We start from the raw sequence: 16,747 nt of genomic DNA on the forward strand, positions 1-16,747 counted from the left end.
AAGGGGTAAAGAGAATCAGATCAGTTACTATATATAATATATTTAAAGATTTGGTGTGTGTGCTCATAGAATCACGAAAAGGCATGGGATTCTTGGCCAAATGAAGCTTCCAAACAAGTAGCAAGGTGTCGAGCTGCAACAAACTCATCCATTGGGAATCAGGCTTTTCTATAGTTCTGAAAAAAACAAAGGGTACCCGTCTGTATCAACTGATATAGAAAAAAGAGTAACGTACATATTCAAGTTGTGGTTGGGTTGCCAACATATTAAAAAAACAATATTTCTTTTTGAAAAGCAATTATCATTTATATTAAATTAATGAGTGTGTAACGCCGAATCAAGTCTTTAACCTAAGTGCAGGCGGGAGATTTGCGGGCAGTCTTAGGACATTGAGACAAATTTAGACCATCCCTAGTCTTCCTCACGTTGCTTGCTTACTTACTCCCCAGACCCACTATACTATAAGAAAGATTTTAATTAATTAGTGTAAACTAATTACTAGTTCATCTTGGATCATGGAATACAGTCTAGATGAATTTCACTTTCTAATTTTAATGAATAAATATTGTGCTCATTTTTGGACTGTATGATACTACTAAGAAATTGAAGCCTTACCTTTTGTGTATAATTGAAATTAGTATATATATATTCACCCAAAATTGTCAATAGTCCTTGAATGATCTTATGAACACTTGAAAATTGAAATATTAATTTCAGACCTTTTTGGATTTCTATTTTTTTTTTCTTTGTGGTGCAGGCTGGATAAGTTTCTATTAAATAGAGAACAAAAGGAATTAAAAAGGAAAAAAAAAGGGGAAAGCAGTTAACCTTGATGGAAAAATTGGGTTTCTTTTTTTTTTTTGCAATATATCTTTAATTAATTAAAACAATAGAAAAAGAAACGAAAAGCATTCGAGGTTTATAGTACTAGTTTCCCAGATTCAAATTATTCTGCAGCTTGTTATGATTCCTATGAATAAACAAAAATACACTGTATCCTGTTCTTGAAAATGTACAAAAAGGCTAGCTAGCAACAAGGTTTATTGCATTGTCATTGTTCCTTCGCCTTTTGCTTTTTCTCCTTTTTCACTAGTTTTATATTCCGAAATGACATGTTGCCAGGCCTCAAAAATTATACTTTATAATAACACGAAAAATTATGGCAAAGCAGCCAATGAAAATTGTCATTAACCACACACACAGTAAATGTGGCTAGAGATGGGATCTCTACTTCGTTTCAGAGATGTGAGAAATCCCGTCACTGAAAACCCTAATACTAATTTCTTTACTTCTTGTGAGATTCGCTTCCCCACACACTACTCAGACACCCAAAGGAAGGGGGGAAAAAATAAAGTGAATGGGGGATATGCTGTGCCACGTGTGCAAGGCTCAAGACTCTTGATTTTTTTCTTTTTCGTTTTCTTACTCTCCTCCAACAGAAAATGATGATGGTATCATCCTTTTACTATTTTTTTTTTGCTATTGTGAAAGCCTCTCAACCCTCTAGAAGATGTGGACTGATACCTGCAACCGGCTGCTGGAGTAGCACCAATTGTCACTCATGAAAGCAAGAAAGATATTCAAAACCTTGGAAAAGTTACAAAAACAACAAGAGTTACAATCACATAGAAAGAAAAAAAGAAAAATAGAAATAAGGGAAATGCATTAGGCTGCGGTTGGAGATGTTGAAAAATTTCACCTATGTGGGGGAAACTGGAATTGAAGTTCTGACTTGTGGGTATATTCGATGAATGCGGCTGGGAGCAGACTAAGGGTTCTTTTCTTCGTGATCCCAACAACAGGTGAAGCTACCACATGATCCAATCTATCCTCTCGACAGAGAAGGAAGTTTAGATCATGCTGGCAGCTTCAACTGCTAGTGGGTGCACGGCAACATAGCATGTAATCATCTAGCTGATCAGCTCCTCCTTAATCCCCAGAGAGAGAGAGAAAGAAAGAGAGATTCATCTAACTCATCTGAGTAGTAATTATCCTTCAAATTATAAGGATGCATGGCAGTAGGAGCAAGGGGATATATATAGAGAGAAAGTGAGAGAGAGAGAGGAATTTGGGTGCTTTTATTGATTACAGGAGTCGGATGAAAAGGCTAGCTTATGAAAAACAGTAGTAGTAATAATATATTAAGCAACAAATGCAGATGGCTTGACTTGGCGGTGGTCCAAAGTGAGGCAAAATGAATATTATCATGGACACGCCAATACCATGCAGACAAGGCAGTGAGAAGTTCCAAAACTTGCATAGATTAGAGCCTTTCTCTGCTTTAGGTGGGTCTCTTTTTCTCTCTCTTTCCCTCTCACCTTCAACATCTTCCCATCAAACCCCCCAAACAAAAATCAAAAAGTGCTAAGCACGATTAAGCTTAAAGGGGACCATTTGCATCGCCACAAAACAAAAGGAAAAATGTCAACATCTTGACCCCCACAGGGATTAGATTAATTAGATATGGTAAATACATGTATTTACTCTTCAAAACTTAACTATTAAGCTACCTCATCTTTCAAATTCTTCATGCTACATATTATATAAACATGATCAAGTTCATATAACAACCATGATCTTATGTTTGCATCTCAGGTCATGGATTCCTTATCTTCACTAACTCATGTTTTTTAAATTATTGAATTCCATTCATGTTTTGTCATAATCTTTGCTTTCATCAAGAATGCATATATACTCTTTTTCCTAAGTTTAAAGTAGATTAAACAAAAAAAAGTTAACATCTCAATGCTCATAACTGCAACAATATCACGTGTCTCTCTCTCTCTCTCATCTCCTTTCACTCGAATCTTCGCTGATTACTTTGATGGGTATCTTCTTTCCTTCCTTTTAAGCATCTATCCTTTGTTATGGTGAAGGCCATTATTAATTCCACCTTTTCAAAACATGAGATGCCATTTGTCAGAAGCTTGGTCCTCTTAGCATCTAATTAGTGTCAACTACATATTAAAAGGATTTTTAAAGACACATAAACTTTGATTAAGTAAGCACTTAAGCAGTCTAATCGATAAAAGCAAACAGTCTGATAAAGCTTGTTATGTACTGATTTTGACATTCTGTTTCATATGATTTGTTTCCATCTCCTTGGTAGGTTTGGGTAGAAGGAACAGATAGAGCTAGGCAGGGGCCAGAGTCATCACCATACAAAGGTATCCAAAATTTGGAACAGATGTTCATATTCCAAAGAAAAGTCCCTTAGAATTTGACTCAAATGGGGTGTGAACAAATCACGAATGACTATTTGACAACTTCTATTATTTTCCATAAAGCAAAAAGTATGTTGGCATATACATATTCTGAATTGTACCGTACAAAATTCCTACAAATTAACAACTAAACAGAGTTTATAATTCTATCTATATTTTTATTATTTGAACATGAATCCCTTTTTGATTGATCATCAAATTTTTTGTTGAGTTGGAAAGCACATTGAACGTCATTAGTTCAATTGTTAGACTCGTAATAGTTTAGATTCCGTCGATGATTTAGATAGAGGAACGTGACATGGGCCACCTGCTGGTTTTTATGTTTTCTGCTTTCTTGTATCTGCAATAGCTATATATCTACAGTCTTGACAGCATTACAAGTAATAACATTGATGCTTTTTTAACTTGTACCCCCCAAAAACACCAATAAATAGTTAAAAAGGATATATATATATATATATATATATATAGTAAGTAGCATTGCCGTTTGGATTGATAATTGATCAGCCGATCCCACTTACAAAAGGATGCTTATAATGCTAACAGTTATTAGAAGGAAATTCAATCAAATTGCGCAAGCTTCAAGCCTGTGGAGGGTTTATAGTCAAAACACTGTTGTGCTTTGGATGAGCATGCTTCGATGCTTACCAAATCCAATTTAGCAGAGTGCCACAAACAAAAAAAAAAAGGTCATTCAGTCACAGCCCCCATGTAATTGTTTTTGTGTCATAATTAGCCACGTCTATCTTTTATCATTGAACAATAGGAAAACATGCACATATTAACAAACTTCCACTTCCCAGAATTCAATCTTTGGGTAATAATCTTCCCTGCTCCAGTTATTTCCGGATCAGTACATGGACAATTCACCAAGTTGCTTTTGGGTTATTTAAGTCTCACAGAGTTTGCATCATGTTTAAAACCGGTTTTCAGTAGTCAAATTGGCCTCCCCTTCAGTTCTGGCTTTTTCTCGTTCCTTCATTCTTTGCTTGTGTGGGAAGGCACATAGATTAGAGAAATTAGTGGCCGACACGCCACTGATCACTCGACATCATTTTACTTGCCATTGCATAATTAACTACTAAATGTTTTCTTCGGCATTTGACTTAACTAATATCTTCTTGAGAAATTGATCAAAAAACTTCAAAAGCAACGAAAACGCTGTTGGAAATAATTAAGTTAGAGGAAATAATGAGAAATAATTTTCTTGATAAGAGAATTTTAAAAATAATTATTCAAATAAATGTAATTATTTTTTGATCATATTTAGTCTTGATTTTAAAAAAATATTTTTAAAATTATTTTAAATAAATTAAACTATTTATTATAATTTCTCCACATCTTTGTCTGTGTTTCTAATTTTTCTCTCTCATCATCCAGTTCTCTCTAATTTTGTCGATTTTTCCCTTCAACATTCGTCTGCTGTACTCTCGATTTCTCTTTACTGCACTTTCAAAATGCCAAGTAATAGTTTTTATGTGCTTGAGGTAGGTGGTTAATTGAAAATTTTGATTTTTAAGTATTTTTAATGAAACTAAAACAGTAAAAATGATCACATATGTTTGAAATAGCTTTTAGTTAGATCAATGCGGGACTTAGACACCAATAAACTCAAGAATTTGAAATTTAAAAACTTAAAGTTTGAAAGGAAATTTTTTTTTTATTTTTAGTCGAAATATGTGTTTTAGATAAGAAAAATTGTATTTTGATTTATGAAAACATATTAGAAACACTTTAATAAGAGCCAAATTGTCAAAAAAAAGAGTTGAGAAGATTTGAAGTTTTGGTTCACAAGTAACAACATTTTAGGCATTAAAGTGTAACAAAATTTTTTTGAACATGGCATGTAACAACAATATTTTTTTCAACATAACGTGTAACATATTTTTGTACATGATGTGTAATAATTTTTTTTTCAACATGTCGTGTAATAATCTTTTTTAATCATAATGTGTAACATATTTTTGTACATGATGGGTAACAATAACATTTTTTCAACATAATGTGTAATATCATGTACACTTGAATATAAAGAGATTTTATTAAGGATAATTTTGTCCAACTTGATTAAAAACAATGAAAATTATAAAAAATATTATTTTTGAAAACATCTTATTTTTAAAAATTATTTTTTAAAGTGCCCTATTAAGTTAAGTTATGATCCTTCATTTTGAAATCATTGGTGGGTGATGTTGGCTAACTTCAGTTGCTTTCCTGATCAAATGTCCTAAAACTATGATATAATTCTTAATATTATCCTTTATTATGATAACTAACCTTCTCCCCTACTTATTATGAACTACAATCTTTCTTTGAAATTGTTATTATATGGATATCTGTAACCAACTTGATAAAATAGAGTTTAGGTTAGAGGCGGAGGGGGGCTAGTGGGGCAGTCCTAATAATTTTAAAAATTTTATAACTTTTTTTTATTTTCTTTGAAATTTTATAATTTCACTTTTACAAAAAATTTTAAATTTTTCTAATATATTTTTATTTTTTTGAAATTTTATAAATTTACTTTTACAATAATTTATTATTTAGTGAGATGCACTTACAACAATCAGTCAACAACCAAGTTTAATAGGACTAAAATAAAATCTATTACAATAAAATTATTCCCAAACCTCACTTTTTCAAAATCTCACAACCATTACCTCTTATACTATAAAAACAAAAAAAATAAATATATATATATATATATATATCATTTTTTTAATTTTTTTGCTTGTCAGCATTCTCTATGCAAAGAACCTCTAATCAATAATTTAATTTTCATATCATAATAATTAGTAAGTTTGATTTATTTATTTATTTATTTATTTTATTTTTAATATCTTCAACTTTTAAAATTTTCATTTAATAATTTCTATTTAGCGATTATGATTGAAGATTTATCCTTTGAACCATTTTTTGTTGAAATCAACAACATAAGAATTTGATTAAGCACCTAAAGTTAGTTGTTACTTATTTATTTAGATATTGCTTTATTGCTTTTCTACAAATTAGTTGTTTTTTTTCTCCTTAGATTTTTATGAACAATTAAATTTTTTATTCAAGATTACTTTTTCATTAAATTGTTTACTGGTATTGTATTTAATTTTTTGATTGATTTTAAAAAATTGTTTCCCATTGAATTATTTATTGATAGCTCTTAATATATTTTAAGAGATTGCTTCTCATTGAGATTTTTTTTATTATATTTATTAATTTTTATTTGTTATTAAATTTATCAAAAAATTGAAATTATTGTCATTATTAAATTTTTATGATTCTACTAGTTAATTCTTTGAGTAAATTATTAAAATTGATTCTTTTAAATAATTTTAAAATTTATTTATATAATTTTCATATAAACTTTTTCTATAACTTTATATTTTTGCCAAACATTGAACTTCTAATATGATTATCTTATAAACATTGTTTTCAGCTCTTCACCCCCCAAACACAAAATTTTAGTTCCGCCACTGGCTCAAGTACTCTATATTCGATTATGGGATGAATTTAGCTAATACTTTTTAAGACTTGACTGGGATGTAAATGAATTGTTATATGAGTGTTCACCGGTGCCCAGTAACGTAAGATTCAAGTAATCTATATTCGATTATGAGACGAATTTAGATAATGCTTTTAAGATCAAGTCAAAATGTAAATGAATTGTTATTATATAAGTATCCACCGATGTCTAACTCGATAACATAAAATTCGAGTAACTATATTCCATTATGCGATGAATTTGGATAATACTTTACAAACCCAACTTGAATTCAATAATGTAAATGAGTTGTTATATAATTATCCGTGAATATACAACCCGATAATGTATATTCGATTATGGGATAGATTGAAATAATACTTTTAAATGACTCAAATTCGTGTAAGTTTCAAGTATCACTTTTAAGATACTGTAAATTCAAACTCAAATTCATATATAAATATAGTGCAAATTTGGATAGTGTTTTTAAGACAACTCTAACTGGACGATGTAAATAAATTATTATTATATGAATATCCACGAATTCCCAACCCCATATCGTAAGATTTGAGTAATTTATAATTAATTATGAAATAAATTTGAATAATGCTTTTAAAACCCAACTCGGGTTAATAGATGTAAATGAATTTGTCATTATATTGGTATCCACATGAACCCAACCTGATAATATAAGATTCGATTATAAGATAGATTTGGGTTTTATTTTTAAGACATGAATTTAAATAATGTTTTTAAAACTTGACTCAGATTCAGGATATAAATGAATTGTTGTTATATGAATATCCACCGATATCCAACCCAATAACTCAAGATTTGAATAATCTATATTCAATTATAAAATAAATTTGAATAATGCTTTTAAGAGCCAGCTTGAGTTCAGGTAAATTTCAAACAACACTTTTAAAGTATCTTATATCTGAACTCAATTTTATATACATATATATCCAATATCATATATAATATTTCACAAATTTGTAATTGATGCTCCTTACTTTCGTAACATTTGTCATCTTAACCAACTCTTTTCTTAAAAAAATTAATTTTTATATAATTTATAATTATTTTAATTATTATTTAAATTATTTAATCAAATATTTAATGAATTCAAATAATTAACACATAATAATATAATACTAAAATTTAATTTTAGGTAATATTTTACAATTTTATTTGACATTTAATAAAATTCAAATACCTCTTCCTTAAATAGAATCGATTTAAAGGGCTTCAAAAAAGATACCATACCTATTTAAATCTCTAAAAGAGCTGGTTTAGAAGAAATTACTATTACTACTTAAATTAGATGCTCAAGTTTCCATAAAGGTAAAGGACGAAATTAGAGCATAAAGGGTCAAAACTAATTAAAAACCTTTATTTTACTAAGTTTACCCCAACATTAGCTCCCAATTAAGTAAAATGATTGAACCTGAATTTATTATCGAATTGGCTCATCGATGCTTTTTGTTTTCAAGTAAAAACAAAATTTTAACTCAACTTACATAATTTTTTTTACTCAATAATCAAATTATTCAATTAATCCATATACTTCCTAGAAATTATAAATTTAACTTTTAAATAATAATTTATATAAATTAAATCTAGACATTTCTAAAATTATTAATTTCAATTCAAATTTCAACAATGTTAAATTATAACTTCATAGTTGTGTGAGTTTACTCAAATCCTTCTTTCGTTCGAAATGACCAATTACAAAATAAAAATTTTGAAAGAAAAAAGTGATCTACCAGTTGAAGGTTTCTCTCAGAATTTCTTTTCGCAGTAGTAGGGAAAGTGTTTTGCCCATCGATAATCATATCAGTAAACGCCATATCAACAAGTATCATGTCAACATATATCAAACCAACATATTTACCGATATTAAAATTTGAATTAAAATTAACAATTGAAAAACAACATAAAAACTCATAAAAATTATTATAGAAAGATTAAATTCACATTTTTAATAAAATATAAGAAACAATTACATAATTTAACCAAAAACTGAAAAACATATTTATTTGATACCCACCATTTAAAGGGTTCAGGCAAATACCACTGCACCAAATACATTTGAAGAAAACAAAAAAAGAAGTTAATTCAATTGCTCGAATCATAGTAAGGACAAATAACAGTTGTTAAACCAAATTTGAGTTAACTGATGGTTGCCATGAATTGTTGTACGGCCTCTGATTTCATTATTTTTTCACAAAATTGAGTGAATGAGTTTGATCGGCAACGCTTATTGTACTATAATAGAAACATTAATATGCTCAGACTCACAACACAACACAACACAACACAACTCAACTGTCTAATCGAGTAAAGAATAAGACCTACCACTGCTTCAAAATTATGTGAAAGCATCCTTTGACAAGCAAAAACTGGGAAGTCAGTTTTACATTTCCAATAAACAGTTTACATTTTGTTTCTTTATCTTTAATGCATTGAAGGAGATATAAGACCATAAAGAAGGACCACAACCAGAAAAGGATAAGAAAATAAATTCTGTTTACTCCCTTTAGGTTCCTCGAGGATTAGGAGTACAGGACAAGTTTTTCTCGCTAGCTTTGATTATCCAGGCTCCTCATTAATTGACCTCTAGAATAATACTAGAGCTCTAGGCACAACACAAAGACCATGATCTCATGTCCGAAGGAAACAGGCTTAATCTTTGGATCATCCAATCAACATAGCATCAATATTAAAAGAAAACTAATATTCCCAATTCCTGATACAACTACTTTTCTTTTTCTTTTCCTCTATTTTCTGGGGAGGGGAGGGACTAGGGAGGGAGGGAGGGAGTCTTTAAAATTAAGGTCTCATAATCATATAAACCAATTCAACATCATTGACCAGAACAATTGAACCTTGGAAACTTGAAATATGAGGTTTAGAGTTCGCACATGGGACTGCAAATCTCCATACAAATGAATTAAAGCTATGCTAGTATAAGATAAGATCAGCTGGCAATGTGTTAAAAGGAACGCGTAAAACAAAAACAAAAGGAAAGGGGAAAAGCAAAAGTCCGGAAACGCATGCTAGGGCCTTCACATTTCAAACCAAAAGGTATAGTAATGTACTTACACAGTCTTTTCTTATACTTGCCCTTCTGCTTTTCCTTTTTCTTGGATTTGGGAGTTTCATCTCTGGAGAATGTTTGGAATCTATTGGGTCCCCAAGTAGGAAGGAGTGAGGCTGTCAGAGCATGACCTAGCTAGGGTTAGCAACATAGCCTTAGCACCCCCTTTCACTCACTAACCAAAGATAGATCATGCTGGCAGCTTCACTTTTTCCACTGCAGAATTCTCCTCAATACTTGCATTAAAAGGATATGGTCAACAGTATATATTATAAAAAAAGAATTAAGACGAAAAAACTTGGTGGGATATTGTTCATGATGATGAGGATCTAGAATAAGTTGAAAACACAGTAATGAAGCTTCATGTGCCACCTGCTACAGACTATGGAGTGATAGCTGATATGGAAAAGAAGAGATAGGAAAACCCCGGGTAGTTTTGAAGAGGATCCGATAAAGAGCACATAGGTCAACACTGGAGGTGTAGTAAAACATACGTCTTAGTAGAATAAAACTGAGAAAATGTTGAGGAGAAAAAAGAACCGAAAGCTCTTCAGAGGTAACTAGCTTGTAACAGAAGAGAAAGACGGCGAGACAAGTTATGATTTATGAAATAGTAAGACATGGAAGAAGAGAAACAAAATAAGGAGAAATATGATAAAGACATAGCTCAGAAAATGATAACTTTTTTTTTTCAAAAAAAAAGATAAAATTAAGCTTATTTGGATGAGACGCTGAAGAAGATAATGCATTAAGCAGAAAAGAAAAATAGAAAGAACCAACTCTTTTTGTCAAATAAGAAGAGTGGAGACAACAGGTAAGAAAAGATAGAAGGAAGGACAGAAAAGAAGAAAGCAGGGCGTGGAGATGTTGGTGGAATAGATTGGTGAAGCAGAAAGCAGGTACTGCAATTATTTATAGGGGGGAGGGCTGAGCGTGAAATGGCATTGAAAAGAGGGAAGAGGTGGTAGATGCGTAGAGAGAGTTTCAGGAAGACATAACCCACCTCGCAGAACAGTGAAGTAAAAGAAGCATGATGAGGACAGCTAAGAGAGAGAAGAGAGAAAGCTAACAAGGCTATGGACATAGATGTATCATAAGGGGGTAACAGGTGGTAGAAAAATAGGGTGGCATGGCAGGTGGGGGCTTCTGCGCTCATCTCTGGGTAACCACTGTAGTAACCATAGACTGTCTAGTAGAGGAACATAGGGTTCGTACCTCATTTCCCATTTGACTGTTCCTCATCACTCAACAGGGGCATAAGGGGCACTGCCTCGCAATTATTGGGATCCATTTCAAAAAAACTAGTAAATTAAATCATTTTCTTTTAGAATTTCAATGCGTTATTTTGGACTACTTGGGGTGGCCAACCCAAACAAGTTCGTTTTTGTGTCTTTTTCTCATCTCTTAAAATTTGCTTCTTTCTTTTCTTTCTAAGCTTTGTTCAAAGCTCAGTTGTCAATTCAAGTTTGCGGGTGATTTTAATGCTACTTCCCGTTCATCGAGACAAAGGAAGGAAAGATAACCAAACCCCAACAATAATATTTATGCCTAAGGAGAGTTGCCACCTTGTAGTTGTAGATGTTAGCTTTAGCACAGGATAACAAATGAAATGATACAGTGGCTGCGTAATTACCAAGAAGTTTGTTTGAGCTAGAAAGAGGGTAAGGAAAATATGTGAGGATGACAGGACTGAGAAGTGAATTAAAAGAAGAAGATGAGAAGATCAGAGTTGAGTGATTAGTGAAGGTGAGGTTTCGTACGTGTTAGCAATGTAATGGTTGCCTTCCTGGCTTATGCATCTCTTTTCTCTGACTTTTCAATGCATGGTTAAAGCTTTGGACTATTCATACATTATTATTATTTCAAGCCTTCTACTCCAACACCCTGTTCAAGTCTAACTATCAGTTTCCTAGGGTTCTCGTTCCATTTGGACTACCCAGTTTTCTAGGGTTCTTTTGGGAGGGAGGGCAAAGGGATGAGTCTCCATGCCTTGATAATTTTATGAGCACATGGATTCTCTAGGAGATGCAGTTCTTGCACCCGCCTGCCCCAACTCGTACTTCAATTCGCGATGCCTGGATCAACTAACTCAATAGTATTTCCACTTTCAACTCTCTAATACTGAATTAACAATTTAAATGTAAATTCCATACAAACAAATGTTTCACTCTAAAACCCATGCTCGGATCACTAGGATAGCCCACATTTGTTTTAAGACTACAATCATGCAAGTCTCAAAAAAGAACACCTTAATCTTAAGATTGTTTATTAAAGTATCCACCCAATCTTAATATCTTGTACAAAATAAAGAAATGAGCCACTTAATCTGGGTGGCTAGGAAGAGGAGTTGCCAATGTGCAATGAGTGAGGCAAAATTGATGATGAAAGAAACAAAGGATGTAAACATCTTAAAGTTGAATATGGTTCCAATCACGATGAATGCAACTACACAAGTGATTTAAACTAATCAATATCTAGATAGTGAAAGCTCAAGAACCCCAATTAAGAAATAGCTGTGTTTTGGCAGCTAGTGTAACTTTCTGTTACCTTCATCTATCCCTTTACATATACACACAAATGCAGCAAGCTAGCTATGCATCTGTATCTCTGATCTGTAACTGTATCCGACTCTCTGATGAAAGTAGAATTGCTGTGGTCCTATCTAGTGGGACTTCCATAGAGTGGTCCCTGTGGCATTCATCATTGTCCTTTGGTACATAAAGTGCTTGATGGAGATAGGGCCGGCAAATCTCGTCTTCTCTTGGTATGATAACACACTATGTTCACTGCAACAGCACACACTATATTTCACTGCAACAGCACAAAACAGGTTAGCTTCACCTCGATATGAAACAGACCCAAAGTTGCAGGATATTGCCTTCAAATCTGGGTAGAATGTTTAACCTTTTACTCCAAGAAAGACAGGGAAAATTATATCCTATAATATCCTTGTTTTCCCTCATAAGGGGCATCCTAGCTACCAGACATGCACCAAGAAATAAATGCTTTACTGGTGGGGTTTACATGCAGAATTGACATCCAAAATGAAATGTATTAGTATCGCATCCGTATTGAGATCCCTTTGCCCTTCTCACTTTTAGAACAAGTCAGTCTCTCAATTACTATGATCACATTAATCAATCCTTACTTTCCCTTAGCGCACGAGTGGCCACCCACAGCAGAGCATAACTGCTGACCAGAAACTTTTGTATAGCAGCTTCACTGCATTTTCATAGGGCAAATTAATTTTAAGGTTTTGATTAATACTCTAGAGGAAACAAGACTCTGGAAATTTACAAAATCTTTATTATTTCATATTTTCAGTCGAGTTCAAATCATAATGTACAACAATGATGAATCAGCAATGGCATGAACAAAAATGGGAACCAATATGGTGGCATATGCATCACTTTTTTAGGCACTCCTTGTAGCATGGCGAGCGCAATTTCTGTCAGAATCATGGTTTTCTCAATGCGTTCTCACAATAATCTGACATTCAGATTTACTAAAATTCCATTAACCCTCGTCAAAGTGCTGCTTCACTCCAGAGTTCTTCTCCACCCCTTTCCTGAAGTCAAATTTTTAGGTTATCAATAATCTCTATCTCTGTTGTTTGCAATCTGACCATGTGAGAGACTTGAACCACAGGGGGAGACAGAACCATGGATTGATCATTTGAGAGTGATTCCAATACCAGCAGCAGGAATGAAGAATAAAAGCCTATGATTTGAATCATTTGGTGTAACATTTACCAGAAATCCCCACAAGAACAAACCCCACCCTCAAAATGGTGAAATCTATTGGCATCCCTCACAACAAGTTCACGTCCAAAGAGTTCAGAAACTAGCTTACAGAAAGTATGACAATCACCACAGATACGAAGATTCTTTGTAATCCGAATAGGGGTTCCCTCAGCAGTCCTAAGCAAACCATATGCAATGGCCAACCTTTCACTGTGTCCATATAGCATTATAACTTTCTCATTTTCCTCCACGTTGTGCAAAACAAACTTTGTTTGAGCCACATAACCTCCTTCCTTCTCTAGCTTTTTCGTGACTTGATCCAATTTTTTATTTATCTCGAGACACTCTGGGTGCGACTTGTCTCTTGCCATGAAAGTATGAATCCTGTTCCCTACCTCAATCCAGCTACATCCAGGATTCTTCTTCAGACCTCTCTCCTTCATTCTAGTTCTAATTTCCTCAGCATCTTTACATCTTCCTCTTGCTGCAAAGACATTAGAAATGAGCACATAATGTCCTGGATTCTTGGGGTCTAACTCCAAAAGTTTATGGGCTGCAATTTCTCCTAGTTCTTTGTTTGAGTGTACTTGGCAAGCCCCAAGGAGTGCACACCAAATTTCAGCAGTGGGTTCCATCTGCATGCTTTCCACAATTTCATATGCCTCTTCCAAGCAATTTGCTCGACCAAGGAGATCAACCAGACAAGCATAGTGCTCTGTCCATGGTTCCAATTGATATTCATATTTCATAATCTCAAAAACTCTTCTACCTTCATCAATCAATCCTGAATGACTGCAAGCATATAGAACTGCCAAAAAAGTTACATGATCTGGAGTGAGGTTTTCCTTCATCTTATTAAACAAATCAATGGCTGCTTTTCCATGGCCATGCATTCCATATGCATTAATCATACTTGTCCATAGGACTAAGCCCTTATTTTGAACAGACTTAAATACCTTGTACGCATTCTCCACCATTCCACAGTGAGAATACATATCCACAAGAGAGCTGGCGATGGATCCTTCTAGAATGAAACCTTTCCTAATAACAAAACTGTGGATTTCTTTCCCGTTCTTCAAGCCAGACAAATTGGAAGCACCAGAGAGTAAGCTTATTAATGCTACAGAATCAGGCTGAATACCAGTTTTGTTCATAATGTGGAACAGTTTAAGAGCTTCATTTGCGAGCCCATTACGTACACATGCAGAAATCATGCTTGTCCATGACACAACATCTTTAAACTTGATCAATTCAAAGGTTTGCACAGCATAATCTATGTTTCCACACTCTCCATATACATCAATGATTGTGTTTTCTAGCACAACATCAGACAAGCCTCTTCTCATAATGTAACCATGAATTTCTTTAACTTGGGACACGCATTTCACTTCACTACAAGCCAGCAGTAAGCTACCTATCATCATTGGATCAGCATCCATACCAACTAGTTGCACTTCTCGGAATGATTCAAAGGCCTTTAAACCATAATTGTTTTGGGCATAGCCAGCAATAATAGTAGTCCAAGAAATAATATCTTTGTAAGGCATCCTATCAAAAGCACGGCCCATATGGTTCACACAACCACACTTTGCATACATATCTATAAGAGTATTTCCAACCTGTAAATCGAAATCAAACCCATATTTTATTGCATGAGCATGCAATTCCCTTCCATTCAATAAATAACCCAGTCGCCCACAGGCTACAAGGATGCTTATTATTGTAACCTGGTCAGGTTTTTGACCAGCATTCAGAAAATCATGGAAGAAATACATAGCTTCATGGTACATACCATTTTGGATAAACCCTGTAAGCATAGAATTCCGCGATACTTTATCTTTCTCATCCAATTCATTAAAAATTCTCACGGCCTCACTCATCTTACAACACCTGACATACATGGAAATCAAAGCATTGGCAACATAAACATCAAGATGCTGAGTTGATTTCAAAACAGCAGCATGTATCTCCATACCTAATTTCCTAAAGGAATAATCCGCACAAGCCTGAAGAGAAGCAACAAAAGTGTAGGTATTTCTGTCAAGACCAGCCTTTTGCATTTCCCTGAAAAGTTTCAATGCTTCCATAGATTTCCCATTTGCAGCATATGCTGAAACTATAGAATTCCATGACACAACATCATTTTTTTGAGCCATTCTCTTAAATAATCTCCTTGCTCCATAAAGATCATCACATTTTGCATACATAGCAACTAAAGAATTGGCGACAAAAACAGTAGAACTACATCCAAACTTGACAGCCAGGCCATGAATTTCAGTCCCTAAACGGAGATTTTTAAGCAAACTACTAGCTTTAAGCAGAGAAGGAAAAGTATAAGCATCAAGAGAAACTCCCAAAACCCGCATTTGTTTATACGTTTCAAGAGCTCCCAAAGGTTCCCCGTTTGAAACATAAGCTCCAATCATAGCATTCCAAGTAAAAATACTTCGCTGACCCATTTGATCAAACACTTGCTCAGCATTCTCAATTGACCCGCATTTCCCATACATAAACACAAGTTTAGTTCCTAAAAACACGGACTCAGACACAGACCAAGATTTTATAACGTGGGCATGAATTTGTAGCCCTTGAGAAAGAGCTTTCTTGTTGGCACAAAGCTCAAGAACCGGGGCATAAATCTCATCTGGGTAATCGTTGAAGGAAACAGAAAGTGATCGGAAGGCTTCCTTGAGGTTTCCTCGTAGGCAAATGTCTTTCAAAGTATTGGGCTGATGAGGGAGTGTTGGGATTTTGAGAGGTGGGTGTATCTGGGTTTGGGGTAACATGGGGGGATGCACCAAAATCGAAGAGGAATTATTGGTGTAGACGTGAGCGAAAGGAGTTGGCACTAGAGAGTGCGTGCATGAGAAGACGAGGCGGGGCGAAGGATAAGACTGCAGGCGCATGAGCAACGTTATTATGCGACTTTTGGGTTTGAAGTTTATATACAGGAACTTGGCATTCACGATCGATTAGAACTTCGTGAGATTACTCTCTACTCTCTCTGTTCTCTCCGTCTTATTTTCCGTCTCCACCGTTACGCCTCCTCTGCCATCTAATTGATATGATATTTCTCACCACTTAACGACCGCTTCGACCTTCTCGTCTACAGCCTTCTCTACTATCTAATCGGTATTCCTCCACGTCTCATTTTACTTATTAGAACACACTCTCACTCCTTATCACAAAAATTTAATATTACTTG

At 33.9% G+C, this 16,747-nt stretch overlaps 1 protein-coding gene and 2 long non-coding RNA genes across 3 annotated transcripts; all 3 read right to left on the minus strand.

Annotated features, from left to right (window-relative positions):
• Positions 1–1,121: 1,121 nt before the first annotated feature.
• LOC108662071 (uncharacterized) lies at positions 1,122–2,029 on the minus strand. The gene is made up of 2 exons (XR_001927852.2): positions 1,700–2,029; positions 1,122–1,587 (listed from the first exon to the last, which is right to left on the minus strand). It is a non-coding gene; the product is annotated as an uncharacterized LOC108662071 (long non-coding RNA).
• A 6,594-nt stretch (positions 2,030–8,623) lies between these two features.
• LOC148764759 (uncharacterized) lies at positions 8,624–11,060 on the minus strand. Its single transcript, XR_016025318.1, has 2 exons — positions 9,805–11,060; positions 8,624–8,775 (listed from the first exon to the last, which is right to left on the minus strand). It is a non-coding gene; the product is annotated as an uncharacterized LOC148764759 (long non-coding RNA).
• Positions 11,061–13,083: 2,023 nt separating this feature from the next.
• On the minus strand, positions 13,084–16,614 carry OTP86 (Tetratricopeptide repeat (TPR)-like superfamily protein). The gene has a single exon (XM_018113856.2). It carries the CDS (start codon positions 16,446–16,448, stop codon positions 13,548–13,550), a length of 2,901 nt encoding a protein of 966 aa, XP_017969345.2. The 5' UTR covers positions 16,449–16,614; the 3' UTR covers positions 13,084–13,547.
• Between the last annotated feature and the right edge of the window lie 133 nt (positions 16,615–16,747).

Source organism: Theobroma cacao, chromosome 1, assembly GCF_053813885.1.
Source record: "Theobroma cacao isolate CCN51 chromosome 1, ASM5381388v1, whole genome shotgun sequence".
NCBI classification, from domain to species: domain Eukaryota; kingdom Viridiplantae; phylum Streptophyta; class Magnoliopsida; order Malvales; family Malvaceae; genus Theobroma; species Theobroma cacao.